At 41.0% G+C, this 17,853-nt stretch overlaps 1 protein-coding gene across 7 annotated transcripts in view; it reads right to left on the reverse strand.

Annotated features, from left to right (window-relative positions):
- The window catches only part of AGBL1 (AGBL carboxypeptidase 1), a 449,865-nt gene that overhangs the window by 337,623 nt on the left and 94,389 nt on the right, over positions 1-17,853 (reverse strand). For 5 of the 7 annotated variants that reach the window (XM_069956680.1, XM_069956679.1, XM_069956678.1 and 2 more), the window contains 3 exons: positions 5,629-5,837; positions 3,808-3,976; positions 1,106-1,170 (listed from right to left, as the gene is read on the reverse strand). In XM_069956680.1, the coding sequence (XP_069812781.1) occupies positions 1,106-1,170; positions 3,808-3,976; positions 5,629-5,837 (443 nt within the window). Of the gene's footprint in view, positions 1-1,105; positions 1,171-3,807; positions 3,977-5,628; positions 5,838-6,382; positions 6,438-6,898; positions 6,989-17,853 lie in introns of those variants that run through there. The other 2 variants (XM_069956684.1, XM_069956683.1) reach the window with 2 other exon arrangements.

Genomic DNA, 17,853 nt, shown 5'->3' on the forward strand with positions numbered 1-17,853 from the left:
ATTTTTGCCACAATTTTATCAGAATTTTACTTTGTGCTGTAATGACCCTGTATGTGTTTGAATGTATCTCTATATAAATTACATTTTAGAAAAATACTTTAAATATATTAAACTTTACTAGATTAAACATACAAGGTAAAAAACTGTATTCATTGAGATAGTAAGGGTCCTCTTACATCCTGATATGAGGCTGTGCAAGGACACTAGCTGATCGGCACAAGTAACTATTACTGTATTTAAATGTATTTAAATGTATTGCTATCGTCTGCACATCCCCTGTTTACACTGAGAGACGTGTGGTCGAGAGCGATAAATTTTACTGCCCGCACAAAAGATGCAATCAGCCGATGAGGGCATTTTCCCTGTCCTTGGCTGATCGCTGACACTTTTATACAAGTGTCGAAGGAGTGTTTCTAGCAACGCTCATTGCTGATAACTGGCCTCTGTAAAAGGGGCTTTACAACTGTAAAAATAATGTTTTCTTTCAATGTAACATACAATCAATGAAAGATGGCAGCACCCTAATTACATATAGCATGTTATAAGCTATGTTCACACATCAAAAATATTAAAAAGGCGGCCAATTTTCATATTTAAAATAACGTCCGTTTTTGCCGAGATTTAACTGACTGCAAATGCAATGCATTGAAGTCAATGGGAAGACGGACGTCCAATGCACACAGTGTATTGAATAACGGACAATTTTTCCGCGGGCGTCAAAATAATGAACATGATCATTATTTTCGGACATCTTTTGCAAACAGATGTTTTTAATTTGTAGTTCACACACAGTTTTCCTTTTGTCACCGTTCTGTCTCTGTTTTTACTATTGAATTCAATGGACTTTTCAATTAAGCCGCATCCAAAGCCCAATTATTAACCCCAAACTAGAATAATGTGCAAACACCCATCATTGCACTAAGGGGAGGTCAGGCTGCTAAATAACGTCCGCTATTTTAGACTCAAAATAACGGACGTTATTTTAAACGGAGATGAAAAAACGTTGTGTGAACATAGCGATATGGTAAAATTCCATACTCTTCACTTGATCACAGTTTAACTACATAGGATTCAAATACGTGTGTCTAGATGTTAAAATACAAACTTCTTCCTTGTTTTCATCACTTGTGAGGTTTGTAGTAATATCTTCATCATCGTCCTCAGATTCATCTATGAGACAGAACAGAATAAACTGTTAGAAATAATACCTAGTGAAAGACTATAGTATTGGATTGTTGTACTTATTATAGAAAAAAAAAAGAAATAATTTTTCCATAGGTTTTGTTTCCCTTTTGCAGTCTGCATGTTCTCACATATAGTACAGGCTGATGTGTCTCCTCAGGGTTGAATCCGTCCTAGAAGCTGCCTGCTAGCTTAGTCCCATGCAGGCTGCAGAGAAGAAACTAAGCAGAAATTTAGAATAACTGTAATAAATACAATGCAATAATATTATGCCTGCCATAGCATTACTATGACTGTGTCAGCTGCAATTCAGGTTCAGAACTGCTGACACTGTTAGATAGCTGTTAGGTCAAGGAGACACATAGGGGGAGATTTATCAAAGGGTTTAAAATTTAGACTGGTGCAAACTGCCCACAGCAACCAATCACAGCTCCTCTTTTCTTTCACCAGAGCTGGAAGCTGAGCTGTGATTGGTTGCTGTGGGTAGTTTGCATCAGTCTAAATTTTACACCCTTTGATAAATCTCCCCCATAGCCCTTTATATATCTGTTTATGCTTCTAGAATGGAGAAAATGCTTTTTATTCTGCAGTGTGAAGTGGTAAAGAAGTGTTCCCCAGCCTCTGAATTGCAGAATACTGTAAAGCCTCCTGGCTCCCCCTCCCATCCATATCCCTGCCTGACAGGGAGCTGACCTGTGTCAACCAAGCAGAGAGAAGGAAAGAAGAGAGACCACCACCAGAAAAAACATGTTTCTATGTTATGAAAATACAGACAGACATATAAAAGGTAATGTGTGTCTCTTTGCCCAAACAGCTGCTGAACAGAATTAGCAGTTTAAAGAGTGAATTGGTACAAATTGTGCCTGAACTCTTTTGTTTTTTCAATACTAAATCCAGGCCATAATCTAAAAAAGGTGTCCACTATACTCAACAAGATAATACAGGGGTAAGCGCTAGAGATCAGTGAATCTCGAACACACTCGAACCCAATCATGCGGCATTTAATTAGTGTTGGATGGATGCAGCCCTAAGGCTGCCTGGAAAATATGGATACAGCCATAGGCCATAGCCATGTTTTCCAAGACTTCAGAGGGCTGCACCCAACTTCTGCAGCCACCGGTAATCGAATTCCGCATGCTCAGGGTCAGAAAAATCCAAGAGTGTTTGAGGTTCTCTCATCTCTATTAAGCACGTGTAAGCTAGGAAGTGTGTGACTTTCTTGATGTACATAAGGTTTTTATTCTCTATGTTGTGGCAGGACCTAAAGCTGTTTCTGTAGGGAAGCTCACCAAATATCTTACAAGTAGGAAATAGTAAAAATATCTCCAGATTTCTGTGCAGGGCTATTACTAGTTAAAGTAATTTAACTTTGAGAGCAGGAGGGTCACTACATGTAGCATGCTGTGGACAAGTGGACATTGGTCATCTCATCTTTAATCCTTTTATTGCCCGTGTAATTAGACAGTGAAGATATGAATAGTTATTTATTTATTTATTTATTTCCTTTGATAATTTTTAGAATTTAGATGAAGATCTAAAAATAAGTGTCTTTGACTTTGCTTCTAATTAGTTTTCTTTGAGTCACTCCTCCATGCAATTGTACTCCGTGAATGGGCAGATGTGCTTTTATGTGCTGCTTCTTTATAGTTATATAAACTTAGTTAAAATGTCATTGCTCTAAAGGTCCATTTCAGTAGATTTCTGCATTAATTGGTGGCTTCTATTCATTTGCAATTGATACAGTGGTACTGAAGAATTTTCACGATTTTTGTGACATTTATGAAAACATTTTGGAAATGCTAAATGATTTGAAAACTCTTTTCAATATTAATTGAAATATGATTGTCAGATAGTTATGTAACCTACTTTAAACATTCAGTATATTCTTTTTACCATTAGCCTATGTTCACACACCGTAAAACAAAGGGTAAAATACAGAGTAAAATAAGTCTGTAATTTTGAGGTTAAAGATGCAGCTGTATTTTCAAAATAATAATGCTCTCTATTGAAGCCAATGGCAAATGAGCCACACACCATGTAGTATAATGGCACTGATTGATTACGACTGTCCAAACAATAAACATGCTCATTATTTACTACCTGCCACCACCCAGTGTGCTCTTAAAGTGATGTTTCGTGCTATGTCTCCAGACTGCTCTCGCCTTCTCCGTCTGTCAATTATTCTAGGAGGAGGAAAGAGCGTCCTGGAGACAGAGAAGTGGTCGGAGAGTGGGGGGGGTGCAGGCAGTGTCCCAGACCCGCCTCTGTGACACTGTCAGCGTAAAATAAAGATTGCTTTTAGAAGATGCGGAATCACAGAGCCAACCTAAGATCCCTACGGGATGCCAGTTTGTAGGTAACTGGAAACTGGCACCACGGATATATACATATCCACGTTATTAGTTTCTCTTTAAAAGGATATAGTCTACCTCCCAAAAACCAAGAGGTCTGAGCGAACAAATCTCCAAATTGTCTAGTCTAATACCTGAGATAATCTAACCTTGACTGAAATAAAATAACACATCCATGTTACCTATATACATTTGCAAATTGAATATTTAAAGGATTGGGGGACAATTTATTTCTTTATAATAATAACTGAACATTAGATGGTTCTCTACTAACCTTCTTGGGAGAAGATTTTTGTGCCCTTTGATTTATCTTTTCCAGGAACAAGAAATGTATAGGAGCTGGATATACAAGACAGTGGAAGAGTAAATTTTGGACAGCACTTTCTCAAAACCTGGACTGCAGCACTGACTAAGGGGTCCAAACTTTTGCATTGCAGACATTCCTATGGGTAAAAGAAATATAAAAGAAAATAAACTTTAAATGTATCAGCAATAACAAAGATAATTATCACTATTACATCCAGCAATGATATCTGTCATTTCAATCCTCTGCCAGATTGTGCACTTTGCCACAGATTTATTAATCAAATAAATTGTTGTCTCTGATACGGTAGTAGATTTTGATTGGGTGCTATATGTCACATGTCTCATTTTTGTCTCTGGGCCATTGTTCCAACACATTTGCGATGCTTTCAGAAACAGGAGTGCTAATAGTTTTTATATTTTTTTTTTATGAACAGAGGCAAAGTGCAAATCAAAAGAATATTTAGTGTGACCACCCTTTGTTTTCAAAACAGTGTCAGTTAGTTCCTCTAGGTACACTTGAATAGTCATAGGGTGGGTTCACACATAGTCCACTGTAACTCCCGGCACTGTCAGTTTCAATAGGTTTACATACTCGCAGTGGAATTTTCATCCTGCTGCAAGTATGTAAACACTATCCCCCTTAACCCGCCACGGCCTGATAAATACTTTACTGGTCCGCGCTCTGGCCTGCTTCTGGGGCTTCTGGTTTCCTAGCATCCCGCTCAGTCAATCAGTGGGCTGACAGTACGGGAATCGCAGTGGATTCCGCTATGGGTGAACCCACCCTAAAGGATGTTTTAGGATTATAGTCAAATGTCTGATTAACTAATTGTACCAAATGGTCATAATTTTTGTATGTAAATTGAAACTGAAAAAGCTGGGTGCGGAACATTCAAACTTAGCTACAAAGATGAGGTTGGGGAAGATAGTTTCATATACCACTTCCCCACATAATTTTTTTTTTTAATGACCTGGTTGATGCCTGTGCATAGATTTTGGTGTCGCCGTCCATTTTTCAAATTGATGTCCAATTCCTGCCATCTGCGCCAATTTCTTAATATGCAACTAGGGCTGCTTAGTGCACTGCAGGTGGGCCCAGCGCCCAAAGCACACCAATATCCTCTCCCCTCTGTGACATGGATAGACTTGATTCTGAAGGAGGGATGTCACTGAGGGGGAGGGGAAGGGATGTTGGTACACTGGGGGGCGGCAGGCCTGCCTTCAGTGCACCAAGTGGCCGTATTTGCAAATCAAGAAATCGTATGATGTTATCTGGATTGCGATTTGAAAAATGGACAGCACCACTGGGATCTTTGTGCCGCTGTCAACCTAGTCATGAAAAACTCCCCCCTCCCCTCTTTTTTCCTCATTATTTCTTGGTCTTGTATTTACACCATGTTTGACAGACATGTTCAATGGCAAGTAAAGTAGCGTACTTATCAGTTTGTTTTTTGTCTCATCTGGTTGCCATCTGTATTTATATTGGTACAAGACATCTGTTTATGTTACCCAATTATCAAAAACTAATAAAATTGGAAAATGGCTTGTTTTCATGTCCTTATATGTAGATATTGTCAGTTTTCTAATAAAAAGAGATTTGACCAAAAATAAGGGAAGTGGCACATTCGCTTTAAGACTGGGTACAGCAACATGACACAAGGTAGCTGTACAACATCAGAGAGGCCTCTTCCTAGCAAAGGTTTAGGCTACGTTCACATGTAGCAAAATGATTTCACCTTAAAGATTACACACAGTATACACCCAGTGTTGCTTCACAATGTCAATTTACCTGTGCTGTAGTGTAGATTATTTCCATCCCATTGGCCTGATGAAATGCTTCCCTTCCAGAACGAACATTGGTGATATGTTTAATACATCTCAGAAAGCCCCTACGAATAGACATGTAGTGGTTGGCGGAGTCACTGCTGTGCCAGTCTTGGTAAAACTGCAACAGGGAGCAAACATATCCTCGGTTCACAGCTCTTCTGATATTTGATTCTAGAAAAGATGAGTTTAAAATTATATTAATGCAAAGCACACTCAAGACTTTGTATACAGAATTTAAGACCGTCATAATCAAGAACTGTGCACATCCCAAGCGATTAGACCTTGAAAACTTGCATTTTGTGTGTTTTCCTCCCTATCTACAGCCTGTGTGAGCAAACCTGTATGCTCTTTTCTATATATCCGTACTCTGAGATGAATACAAATACCTGTTCCTTGCTGCTAATATTCACGCTGAGAGAAGAGAGGAGGACAGAAGAAAGGTAGGCAAATACTCCCCTAATGCGTACAATCGCTCCTAACAGCACAAGAAGTTTAAGTGCTGTTTAAGCTAACAGGAATAAGGACCTGTAGTTGTAGTTTGCTTCAGGAAAAGCTTAAGGACAACTCCAGTGAAAAGCTTTTTCCCAGTAATTGAAACACATTACAAAGTTATATAACTTTGTAATATGCTTCAATCACCTATCTGCCCCCTTTCCCTATCTTTTCCCCCCATTAACCCCCCCCCCCACCAGGAAGTGAAATAAACTCATTATTACCTAATGGGACTGTTGACCCCAGGATTTTCTATGGCAGTCACTTTGTGATAATGACATCATTAAGAGGGAGGCGGGTCTAAGCCTTGTTAGGCCAGCCTCCCTTTGTCAGATGACTCAGGTTGCTCAGCTCTGATTGGCTAAGCAAGCTGTAAACCAGCTAACAGTTCTCCAGAGTCAGTTAGACATCACAGGAGACAAAGTGCATCATGGGAAAACCGAAACCAGGAAGTAAAGAAAAAATGAAGACACCAACTGGTTGTCCTTTAGTATAGTGACTGATCCACTGTAAGTTATATAAACACAAAAGGGGAGCTTTATCAAACTGGTGTAAAGTAGAATTGTCTTAGTTGCCCCTAGCAACCAGATTCTGAATTTCATTTTTGAAAGAATCTTTGAGGAATGAAAGGTGGAATCTGATTGGTTGCTAGGGGGAACTAAGACAATTCTACTTTACACCAGTTTAATAAATCTCCCCCAAAGATCTTCAGTATCTGACCCTGTTAAAGAAACCATTACCAAGCTGCCTTGTGAGATACAGTAGGATATCACTGTTTGGACTTTTTGGTATTGATAAAGTTACTTAGTGTAGTTGGATCTGGCAAAACTTAGCGGCTGATTAGAGCAGATGAGGTTTGGAGTGAATTTTGTTTTGCCTGAGCTTTAACTTAGTGAGACTTGTAAATAGATCTTATAAAGAGATAATCTCTTCTGAGTCCAGGGAGCCATCTGTTTTTCCATCTACCATAGATGCTTTCAACTGTAGGATGTTTTCAAAACACTATTTTGCGATAACATACAAGCTGTCACTACAGAGGACGTTCTCCCAATAAGCACATGGTTATGTGATCACTGTAGCTAAAAAAGTAAAGAAAGTCTTGCTTGTTAGTTAAGGAGTCAATCCCATTTGTAAGATAACTTCTTTACTTAAAAGACTTTGAGTTTCCTTAAAAAAAGTTACTTAATGCCTTTCCAGTTATATAAGAGCAAGCTGCCTTGGATCCATATATTCTACTTTTGTGCCAAACACATTTCCTCTTACTGGCAGGGAAATGCTAACTGGCACTTGTTTACTGAACTGTGTAAATCAATGGGGCTATATTCTAGTTTGTAAAAAAAAACATATATATTAGATGACTGAGTGATTGAGTGAGCAAACAAAAAGTGCATGAGTGCTTAGAGTACATGTATGGTTGAGTGAGTGATTGTATAGTGTGAGATGTAAGTGTTCTGTACATGGAGAAACACCCATCAGAATCACTTTCTCTAGTGGGCCCAAAAAACTTCACTCTGATACTACCTTTAAACTAAAAATATACTTATAGCATACTTGTAATTAGAAAAGACTTTCAACAAGTCATAGAGACCAAAATACCAATAAACTATACCAATAAACTGGCATACGCCACATTTTGTTCGTCGTTGACAAGGGGCATGTCTAAATGTCCCTATACACCCTACCCTCTTTTTTAGCTGTTCCTGGAGCTTGCGGCTGGTTTAGCCATTAGTATAAAGAGTACAGCGCTGTCCTGACCATCCACCGACTGATGATGTCGATGAAGATAGGAGTCTGACGTGTTGGAAAATCGCTGCCTGACCCTTTTTTTCTAGGAGGGATAAGCCACCTCCTGACCATCCACCAACTGATGATGTCGATGGACATAGGGGTCGGACGTGTTGGAAAGTCACTGCCTGACCCTTTGTTTCTGGGAGGGATAAGCCACCTCCAGAGCTCTCTGCCTGCAGCTTATCTCTCCCCATAGAGAACAAAGGATCCCTCGGCTGTGCCAAACATTCCTGTGTTGTGTATGGGGAAGGGCCGGACAAGAGAGATAACTGATGCCTAAACAATAATTTGTCCATCAGTTATTAAAGGTGTATGGCCATCTCTAGAGGCAAAGGAGATGTGGATTAGTGGTAAGGGGCATAGCTTGAAATGTGGGCCAATAGGTAATAAAAAGAGACCATAACAGAACCCAACGGACAACAATTGCTATCACAAACAGGATTCTATTACTTTTAAATACAATAAATACATTATAAAATGGAGATTATAGTTTGTTTTTCTCTAAAATTATACATTTCAGTATAATTATACCTTTGAGTTTTGCATTAGCGTATTGGATATTTAATAGAATTATGAGAACTTTTCAGATTGTGCAAAAAGTTTTGGGTAATTTGTTGTGTTGCTATAAAGTCACTTATTTCATGGGATGGAAAAGTGACAATTTGAGGTCATTTCATTTAAAATGTATGAAGCCCATTTGCAATTCCTGAGTTATTGCAGCAGCCTCCAATCTTATCACTTATTGTTGTTACTTATTTATAAGTTGACAGCATATGCTGACATGTGGTTCTGTGTCGTGTGCTGGAAATGGGATATGCATCTCCACACTTTTTTTTTTTTTTGTTAAAATATCCTAAAATAAATTATTGAAGGCCATGAAAGGATGGCTGCCATAATCTAATAAACAGCTACCTAGGTCATATGAAAACTTTACAAACTAAAAATGGGGTGTTCTGGAAAGAAGAACTTACAATAAGAACTTCTTATAATTATCAACACATGAATTTTACAGTTTATGTGATCTACTAAAAACTTCACTGTTACGACATTATATACAGTGTGTACATATATAGGTCATTGTGTAGACTGTATTATGTTGACTGCCATTGGTGATGATGACTAATAAAGTGAATGTACCATTAGGAGTAGTGTATTTTATGGTTTTCACTTCCTTGACGGCGCAGAGATCCTGGTGGCATGGTCCTTTCTTAAGCAGCAGCATTCTCTATGCACTGGAGGCAGGCCCGGTACTCCCAGTGTAATGATATCCCCTTCCCTCAGTGATACGCCTTCATTAGAATCAAGCTTGGCCCTGTTACCAAGGGGAGAGGATATGATTACACTGGGGGCGTCAGGCCCGTGTCATGTTAGGTCTACTCAGCCAGTCAGCGGCTGAGGCACGACCCAGCTAGGTCGCTGACTGGCTGAGTGGGCCTGGTACGTCACCACTAAGACCCAAAAGCGGGCAGGACTGGGGGACCGGAGCGGCGGGATACTGGCATTAGTGCTGGAGTGTTTTGCGAGCATGTTATTTCTTTCATCTTCCCAAGCACTCTGCCGGAAATCTTTCCAGCCTAAAGTTCTCTTTTAAGGTGACCTGAGAGGGGCAGACCCTACTCTATACACTGTACACTGGCCTCTCCTGTGCTTATAATAAGCCTACACACTGGGCATGCAGGATACAGCTAATCTCTGCTTTAATCACCTATGGGGTGGGATGCGTGAGTGCACCAACCCAAAATGGAGACAACCACTTCCCCCACATGTAACACAGACAAGAAAAAAAAATTGCCAGCATATCCAATACAACTATTTCCACTATGCAGGCGCACACTACCATGGCTAAAACACGCAGGGGAACATTGATCTAGAATGGCATACTACTACAGCAGTCTTAAATAAAACCCCACCCCTATTTACTTGTCCGGATTTATTGAAAGAAGCACACTCTTAGTAAAGGTGGCAGGACCTACCTGTTTTAGGACTTGTGCAGAAGTCTACACCTGCTCCGCAGCAGGTGTAGATTTCTTCATGGTTTACACCTAGCGTAAACTTATGCATGTGAGGAAGCCAAAAGTTTTTTATGGATACTTAAATTTTTTGTCTGAGTTGTTACTGAACCACTCACATTCACTCTGTTGTAGAAGAAAGACAAGTTTCTCACATTGACCCAAAAAATCATCAAAAAAGTTGACACCGATGCGTAGACCGCTATTTCACTATTCTTTCCCCATGTCAGTACAGAGCAGACTGGAGAAATGATTTTCATACAGCTCATAGAAGGGGTAAGATTCCGGGGTATAAGACGACTGGGTGTATAAGACGACCCCTGACTTTTTAGGGTAATAACAAAGATGGTGTGCAGAGACTTAAGGTGGCCAGTCACCTTCAATAACAGTTGGCTGAAAGATCAGCCCACAGTGATCTCCCCCGCCCTACCAATACACATGAACATCCGGTACAGGTCTGGCAGCAACTTATCTCTCCGAAAACAAAGGGTCTGCTCAGTGATTTTCCATCACGACCAACCTCTATCTCCAACAAAATCATCTGTTGGCAGATTCTTGGAGACCCCCATATCCTAACAGGCAAACCCACTATGAACAAGTGTGGGGCCTTTAGTTTCAAATAATCCTTCATGGGGAAGAAATATGCAAATTAGTTCTCCTCAAGAAGGTTTTAGCCAAGATAGATTTCAGTCATCTGGGAACAAGCTAATTTGAAAAAAATTTCCAAAGAAGGGCAGCCTGAAAATAAGTCTCCATTTACCAACTGGGTCTAGGCTATTCTTAAAAGGATTATACTGTCTTAATTAAACTTCCTCTTTAGCTTAAAATTCTCTACTTTTAATGCTTTGGAATCTTAAAATGTTATTTACATAAGAGGCAAGGCACAAGAAAATTAGAGGAAATTTATATATTTAAATTATTTGCCAAATAATTATTGTAATGTATTAGTTCATATTTACACATTTATATTAATTGCAGCCAGGTATCATCCACATCTGAATAATAAATTGTATAGAAAATAAGAAAGCATTTTCCATATGAGTTATAGAAAAGTGTTCCTTGGTAGATGTTGTTACGGGAATTTACAATGACTTAGGTCTCTCCAATATTTCACAAGCAGCAGTAGACGTGGCATATGTTGTTGTGTATGTCCCGTGTATTTATGTCAGTATTAGCAATAATGAAGTTTTCAAGCACTGTCTGATTCAAGATAAGTGTCTTTTTTGCCATATATCAGAGCCTTAAGTGCTATTGCATTTAATTAATGTGGCTCTTTCTTCAATTTCCAGCAACAATACTCATCCGTAGTTCAGGCGTTATCACTTCTACTGAACTGCACAAAGAGCAGACACCTCCCCATCATGTCTAGGCAGCATCTGGCCCAGCAGGCAAGCTCAGCCATCCATTGTTACTCCATGACCTGTCATTTTTCCTATGACTATAACACAGATATTGATTTTCCTTCTTCGAAATTTATACGGGTCTCTCTGCAAGAGTCAATAACTAGTGTGTATAAATTAAGACAACACAAGAGACACATAGTGATGAGAAACAAGTGACTGATGGTCTGTGCTCTCTGTATGTTGACATCACACCTGCGCGGCTTTGGGATTTGTATTCTCTGTTCCATTCCAAGGGTACCATCTTCTATTAGTTCCTTTACAACACAGTAACTGTCCTGAATGTAACCTTTCTAATATATCGGTCTATCATACTACAGGTTTCGAAATTGTAATTTTAACCACACAGCTAGAGATATCTGATCAAGGTGACATCCAATATGTTTCCTTCAGAATTTAAATATTTGGATATGAGATTAATACATATAAGTAAAATTCCTTATACAAGATAGATAAATAGATAGAAAGATAGATAGATAGATAGATAGATAGATTGATAGATAGATAGATAGATAGATAGATAGATAGATAGATAGATAGATAATCTTTAAAATAACAGAATTTAAACATGCCTGGGATAAACATATATCTATCCTAACACAATAAGAAAGGAAATACTAAAAGGGCAGACTAGATGGACCCAGTGGTCTTTTTCTGCTGGCAATCTTCTATGTTTCTTCTAAAAAAAAAATCTGCACCAAGTCATATTTCAATGGTTTATTCCATAGAACAGGAAAACAAATGGTGTTGTTTCTGTTCCTAATTGAGGATTGTGATCCCACATCTGGAATACTGTGTTCGGTTCTGGAGACCTCCCATACAGAAAGATATTAATAAAGTAAAATGGGTCCAGAGACGGGTTACAGAAATGGTGGACATCTCTGGACCTATTTTATTAGGAGATTATTGTGACTGTATCTTCTACTGCTGGCACCACATTTGACTATTGTGACTATCTATAGATTGAAAGATATGTACTATCTTGGGCCTAGGTGGCTACTGAGAGAATTTAACAGAGTACCTACCCTATGGAGTTATGGAAACCACTGTATTTAACAGAACAAGGCTGAGCTGCATTATGCGGACCTGGCAAGGAATGACACTACTTTTAAGGTGTTATTACACAGGCCGAAGGGGGCCCGATAATACCTGTAAACGAGCAGCGATCTGCTAGATTGGCGCTCGTTTATTGGGCCTATTACACGTCCCGATAATCGTTAAACAAGGGCTGCAGGGACATCGTTACCGATGTCCTTGCAGCCCTTGCTTAACTATATACAATACCTAGCCACGTTCCAGGGCTGCTGCTGCGTTCTTCTTCTCCACGGGTCCTGTGCGCTTTAACTTCAGAGTGGCCTGTCAGCTGACAGGCTGGCAGGCCAATCACAGACCGGGACCGCTGCGGCCTGTGATTAGCCGGGTGGCCTGTCAGCTGACAGGCCACACTGAAGCTAGAGCGCACAGGGCCCAGGGAGAAGAAGACCGCAGCAGAAGCCCTGGAACGTGGATAGGTAATGTATACCGTCAGTCACCGGCCGTGCACTGCTATTACACGTAGCGGTGCGCGGTCGGTGTCTGACGAAAATAGGTCCAAACCTATATCAACAATCAGCCGGTGATCTTTGTCATCGGCTGATCATTGTATTTATTACATGGAGCGATAATCGGCCGAATCGGGCCGATTCGGACAATTATCATTCCGAGTAATAGTACCCTTAGAGAAGGGGTTGAAAGATGACAGCTTATACATGTGTGTCTCTCTCTCTCTCTCTCTCTCTCTCTATATATATATATATATATATATATATATATATATATATATATACATTCAATGCTTTATTACACAAATAAAACAGAGATACAGAAAAAAGAGTGGTGAGGGTTTTCAAAATCAGTATGCCATTGAATTTATTAACTATTTTTAAGTAACAGTTAGTTATAAGCATAACTGTCATTTAAATGGCAGAAATCAATACATATCAAAAGGATAAGCGTTAAGAAACTAAGTAAAAGAGTTTCCTTCTGTACTCAGAAAGCTATTTTTTTACCTACCTACACACACACACACACAACTTCAGAAGAAGCAGGATTTCTGTGTCAATTATGGTTTATTGAGGGAGAAGGGGTCGCCGGGGATGAATGCGCATGGAAAGGAAAAAAGGTAGCACTGCACAGTAGAACACCCTTCAAATCCTAAAGCGACTGTATCCAGCCACCCACCCTACTAAACCGTTTGTACAGTTTGATGAGAATAAATCCTTACTCACTCTGTGTCTTGGTTACAGCAAAAAATTATCTTTTAAGCTTGTGCGCTGTGTCATATTGGCGTGGCCTAGAGTGTCTGTGCTCCAGGTCTGCAGCACTTCTTTCTACCCCCCCCCCACCCTCCTCATTATTAGGAATCCCCCCCAGGCTGGATTTCTATTTATCGCTCATCTATACGTTGCACCTGTGTCACTATGGCAGATGTGCACTGTTAAGACATGTGATGAATAGTAATCCTGCCAGGGGCAGACCTACTGATGAGGAAGGTGGGGAGGCAGAAAGCAGAGGTGTCTTAGACCTGGGGCAAAGACACTCTAGGCTACGCCAGTACGACGCAGCGCTGTAGATTAAAAGATTGTTTTTTTGCTCTAACCAAGGGACGAGGTACATTTTAAAAGACACGACCGGTAAGGCTTTACTCTCATCAAACGGATAGCACTAGCAGTTTAGTGGGGTGGGTTGGTGGATACAGAGTCGCTTTAAATCACCAAGTTCCCAGAGCAGCACTGAGCAGTCTGAGCAGCATTTTTTGAGCCCAGACAGTCTCCAAACTGTAGGGCGTCTTGTCTGCTTTTTCTGCTCACTCATCCCACCCAGCCCCTCCCCCCATCCATACGTTATAATGGACACAGCAAATGCACTTTAATTTTGCTCCTCTGTAATGAGGACGGCTTTGCCTCATAATGAACAAATAGAAAGTGAAGGGGGAGGATGCAAAACAGCTTTTTAAGTACAGAAAGAGGCTTTTGCTATTGTTGGGGATAGAAGTTGTTTGAAGCAACAGTAACTTTTTAAGCAGAAAAAAAACCTAAACAAAGTTGCCTGACTGGTCCAAAGGAAGAGAGGAAAAGAAAGTCTGAGGCTAGGTAGGCCTTTTTTCTAAATTTATATAACTCCTGAATGTATAAGAAAAAAATCAATCGCACTACATGCCTTCAGGCAATGCCACTCACTGTTGGATCTCCACCAATCCATAAAGTCCAATGTAACCAGAAAAAAATTAGAGCAAACTGGTGTTAGATACACCTCTACCTGCGTATCCCAAGGTTGTAGTCCTCTTTCTGAGCTGAATACCCATCATGAAAGGAATCCACACACTCTGACTGCTGTCCAAAATACGATTTATTCCTGGATACTCGCTATAATTTAGCTCACAGGCTGTTCCACACACCCAAGCGTCCACCTGGTGTCCTGCGGACGTTTCGGAGGAAAAGGCTCCTCCTTGCTCATGCGCTTGAGAAAGGAGGAGCCTATTTCTCTGAAACCGGCCTCTCCCCCTTCCTCCCTGTTGGTTTTCCCCTGCAGAGTCGGCATCCAAGCAGAGGTGTAGAAACTTAAAGGAACACTGGCATTACACAGGGTACAGTGATATGTGCTAGCTGTCATCTGACTGGGCCCTGGGTGATCTTTTCCAGTCAGATGACAGCCAGTGCCAGGGCCCCCTGCAACAGGCAAACTCCATGGGCAGCTCTGCTTGGGCCCTCAATGGGCCTCAGCACGCTAGTCCTCCTGTGCAGAAGGAGCAGGACCCTGCACAGATCACATCACAGGAGCTGTTTCTGCTCACCTCCTCACCCTGCTCTGACGAAGTTGCAGTCACCTCCAGCACTGATAAGAAGAGTGGCTGCCCCTGAACAATCGTACAGCAGAGGTCAGAGGTCATCGTGACATTATCTGTCCTGTACTATAATCGCAAGGCTAGTGCTGCCATAGTTACAGTGGGGTGGGGGGGCCCAGGCTTTGTGAAGACAATCTCCTGCAGTTCAAACCGAGCATCAGTATGGGGAAGAAAGGTGATCTGAGGCTCTTTGAATGTGGCATGGTTGTTGGTGCCAGAAGGGCTGGTCTGAGTATTTCAGAAACTGCTGATCTACTGGGATTTTCACGCACAACCATCTCTAGGGTTTACAGAGAATGGTCCGAAAAAGAAAAAACATCCAGTGAGCGGCAGTTCTGTGGGCGGAAATGCCTTGTTGATGCCAGAGGTCAGAGGAGAATGGGCAGACTGGTTCGAGCTGATAGAAAGGCAACAGTGACTCAAATAGCCAACCGTTACAACCAAGGTAGGCAGAAGAGCATCTCTGAACGCACAGTACGTCCAACTTTGAGGCAGATGGGCTACAGCAGCAGAAGACCACACCGGGTGCCACTCCTTTCAGCTAAGAACAGGAAACTGAGGCTACAATTTGCACAAGCTCATCGAAATTGGACAGTAGAAGATTGGAAAAACGTTGCCTGGTCTGATGAGTCTCGATTTCTGCTTGAACATGACAATGAGTTCACTGTACTCCAATGGCCTCCACAATCACCAGATCTCAATCCAATAGAGCATCTTTGGGATGTGGGGGAACGGGAGATTCGCATCATGGATGTGCAGCCGACAAATCTGCGGCAACTGTGTGATGCCATCATGTCAATATGGACCAAAATCTCCGAGGAATGCTTCCAGCACCTTGTTGAATCTATGCCACGAAGAATTGAGGCAGTTCTGAAGGCAAAAGGGGGTCCAACCCGTTACTAGCATAGTGTACCTAATAAAGTGGCCGGTGAGTGTATATATATATATATAGAGGCGGGACCCCGCTACGACTGCTGAATGGCTGAGCGGCCTTGAGAAGTCACGGTAAGAGCCAGGTAGCTGAACATAAAGACATGCACCTACTGTACCTCCCCGGCTCCAGCACTGGGCTCAGCTGTCCCCTACTCTGATTCCTGATCCCCCGGCCGCTTCCTGGTGTTCCTGGAGTGAAGGACAGTGGACCCTGGCACTGGAGTTGGGGAGGTAGTGCATGTTATGTTCAGCCACCTGCTCTCCAGCTCTTGTGTAAAAAATGTCTGATACCAGACTTCTCCTTTAAGCCCCCTGAGTTTTGTGTATCACCCCAATGACAGGGGTACAGATGGTCTAGTTATGGTGTCCTCTATTTGATGGATAATCCATCTGTATGGATAAAGGGTTGCTCTCAGCTGACCAGAGTACTTCAGATAGTATGCTCCATGGTAAAGGGGACCATGGTAGTTATAGCAAAAAGACAATTAACAAAAATAGGGGGCACTCCACGGGGGTCAGCGCTGCCAAAGAAGTGACTTATTCAGAATGCACAGAAAATGCATTTCTAGAGACGGCTTCCATTCTTAGTGGTCGTTCACTATAGTTTGCTGAAATGCGTTTTTTCTTAGCATTCTATGTAAATCACATTCTTTTTAATTTATATATTTCATCTCCAGACATTCTTCTTGAATGACTCCAGGGGAGGACCTCCTATTTTTTGTTTATTTTCTCTTTCTTGTAACTACTATATGGAAGCACAATGGACACCTATACTGTATGAGCTAGAAGACTAAAATGTTTGTCTGGCTGGGAGAAGTCTTCATGATGGCCGAGGCAAGATGGAGAGGAAAAGAAAAAGTGACCAACTCGCATCAGAGAAGACGCCCCTGTGAGTCGCTGTATGTAGCTGCACTGTAATACTTTATATGGTGTGCAGAGTCTGTGTACAGCTGGTATCTGACTCAGTATGGGTCAGTGTATGGGGGGATACTAGTCTTTATATGCTGGACGTTAATTGGTAATGTTATTAGTTACTATGTGGTGGTAATGGTAGTGGGGTGACAAAATATAGTGGAGTTTTTTTATACCGGTGCGAATAAACTCCACTATACTAATATGATGTTCCATGCGGTCCTGTTCTACTGATACTGTATTTACGTTCTTAAACTTGCGACAAAAATATTTGTTTCATATACAGTATTATTGGCCCTGCTATACTGGATTTCAGTAATGGTATGGTGGTATTAGTCACTGTGTTGTGGTCATGGGGTGGTGGTAATATTTGCCCCTTGTACTATACAGTGGTAATACTGGATTTGGCCAGCAACAGTGTGTGATTGATGGTATGGTCATAATATAGTAATGTTATATATATATATATATATATATATATATATATATATATATATATATTGGCTCTATTTCCTATTAGTTCTGTTCAGGGTCACTTACACACCCTGAGCCCAAACAGATCTTTGTATTTTGATCTCCGACAGAGCCTCCAGTGTACACATAGGATCCTCCAACTACAACAACTGTAAAAACTACAACTTCCAGCATTTACTGACATCACACAGTCCTCAGGATATGATGGGAGTTGTAATACATCTGAACAGACAATCCTCTGATAATTGCTGGTGCCGTAAAGGGATTTATTAGTGGATCTTCAGGGCTGATGATTG

This window comes from Dendropsophus ebraccatus, chromosome 1, assembly GCF_027789765.1.
Source record: "Dendropsophus ebraccatus isolate aDenEbr1 chromosome 1, aDenEbr1.pat, whole genome shotgun sequence".
In the NCBI taxonomy this organism is placed as follows: Eukaryota; Metazoa; Chordata; class Amphibia; order Anura; family Hylidae; genus Dendropsophus; species Dendropsophus ebraccatus.